Source organism: Panicum hallii, chromosome 3 (assembly GCF_002211085.1).
Source record: "Panicum hallii strain FIL2 chromosome 3, PHallii_v3.1, whole genome shotgun sequence".
Lineage (NCBI taxonomy): Eukaryota > Viridiplantae > Streptophyta > Magnoliopsida > Poales > Poaceae > Panicum > Panicum hallii.
The window spans coordinates 15946660-15948709 of record NC_038044.1 but is presented as its reverse complement, the minus strand read 5'-3'; the positions used below and the strand labels follow the sequence as shown (position 1 = coordinate 15948709).

General features: G+C 62.0%; 1 protein-coding gene across 1 annotated transcript; it reads left to right on the top strand.

Moving 5' to 3' along the window:
- On the top strand, nt 1-1815 carry LOC112885283. Its single transcript, XM_025950936.1, has 3 exons — nt 1-80; nt 338-1341; nt 1673-1815. The coding sequence occupies exons 1-3, from the start codon at nt 1-3 to the stop codon at nt 1813-1815; spliced, it is 1227 nt and encodes a 408-aa protein (XP_025806721.1).
- Nucleotides 1816-2050: the final 235 nt, after the last annotated feature.

Below are 2050 nucleotides of genomic sequence, written 5' to 3'. Positions count from 1 at the left end.
ATGTGGGCCCGGAGGGAGATCAGCCTACATCAACCGGTGGAACAACCCCACGCTAGGGACGCCGCTCGAGCTGCGCTTGCGCGCACCGTGTCTATGCACCGGGTCTTCCCAATTGCAACCGCAGATCCCTTCTCGCTACTCGCTAGGCATCAGCGAATCCCACTTCCTCACAGAAGACGAGCACAGCGCCGCGGCGGCGGCTCCTCGAGATGCCGCTCCGCCGCATCCTTGGCCTCTCCGCCGCCGTCTCCGGCCGCCTCCTCCGCGGCTTCTCCTCGTCTGCCGCGCGCCCTACGTGGGCTATGATCCACCCGCTCGCGAGGCTGGCAGACTCGAGGGCGCCGCGCGCGTCGCTCCGGTTCGCCGAACCCCCGTGCCTCTCCCACCTCGTCATCCCCGCCCACCTCGCCGACCCACCCCGCCACGACCCCCGCGGCGACGACGTGTCCCTTCTCTACGGCGGTATCATCGAAACATCGAGCGGCGACGGCCTCCTCCTCCTCGCCTTCATGGACGTAAGCGCCACGGCCCCCATCGTCGCCACGCGCGGCGGCACTCAGGTGCGCAAGTTGACTGCCATCGACCTGGACCTCGACATTACGCGCTTCGTCTGCAACCCCCTCAGCGGCCAGGTGTTCCGCCTCCCGGACATCGACGGCACCAAGAAGACGTCGTGGTACTCGGAGATGGGCATCCTCACCCAATCTGAACGCCCGGACCGGCCGCCTGACAAGTACGCTGTCGCCGTGCTCAGTGAGGACCGCGATGGGGAGGGGCGGAGCTTCGTCATGCGGCGGTTTCTGTCGCAAACAGGGGAGTGGGAGAAGCTGGTGGGCTTGCCGTCCCCGCTCCCGCTCGCACGGCGGATCAATATAGACCGCGAGGTGCTGGCCTCCGGCCGGCTCTGGTGGGTCGATGCGAGCTGGGGCGTCGTCTCCTCCGACCCGTTCAGCGACCAACCGGACCTCCGCTTTGTGGAGCTGCCCAGGGGCAGCGTGACAGAGCCCGTGGAGAGTTGGGAGGACTGGCGGGTACAGGGGAGGTACCGCCACATTGGGGTCAGCGAGGGGAGGCTGCGCTACGCCGAGGTGTCCAAGGAGAAGCCTTTCCTGCTCAGTTCCTTTGCCCTTGATGATGATGGAAGCGGCTGGAGACTGGAACACCGGGTGGCGCTTAGCCGAGTCTTCCCACATGGAGATTACTTGTCTGGGGATGATACGCCACAGATCGGCGCTCTTGACCCACTGAGCGCAAGCATCATGCACCTCACAGTGGCAGAACAGGCTTTGTCCGTAGACATGGACAGGGGGGAGCTGCTTTCGTGTTCATTGAGAGGTGAAGGTACAGGCCTACCATGTGTTCTCCCACCGTGGCTTGGATCAAGCCGAATCCCTTCTGCAGGTAATGGTTTTTTCACTTGTTTTCTTCTAAGATGTATGCTTGATCCATCAGGGGTGTGTATGTACATTAGAGAGTTGCCAGATCCGTACTCTTCATTTCACATTTCCTTAAACCATGTGATTCGGGAGGCTTTTCTATAGTAGTTCATCTCCCAGGGTTGTCAATTGGCTTACAAGTCCCTCAAAGTGTAGATTTTTTTTTGTTGTAATCTAGCATGCATGTTGGATCTTGAAAATGGAAATGCTAATTGTCACGCGAATGCATCGTATAGAGGAGCGCCTCAAGGGAAAGGAGTTTGCTTTCCCTCGAACTGGGCCGAGGGTGGCAGTCCATCTTCCTCGACCGCGGCGGCGGCCTGCTACCTCGCCTCGGGAGGAGTGCCTCGGGGGAAAGGAGCAGGCGGCCGCCACCTGAGGCTGGCGCGCATGGCGCTGTTGCCGCCGGCCTCCTCTACTGTTGCCCGTCCGCCGATGGGTATACGCCCCCTTCATGATCAGAAGCCGGGCGACATGCAGGACGCGGTCTGGGTCGAGGGTGGCAGCTCATCTCCCCCGACCACGGCCGCGTGCCTCGCCTCGGCTACATCTTACGGAGGGGTACCTCCATGGAAAGGCGCCTGCTTTCCGCCGAACTAGGTCGAGGGTGGCAC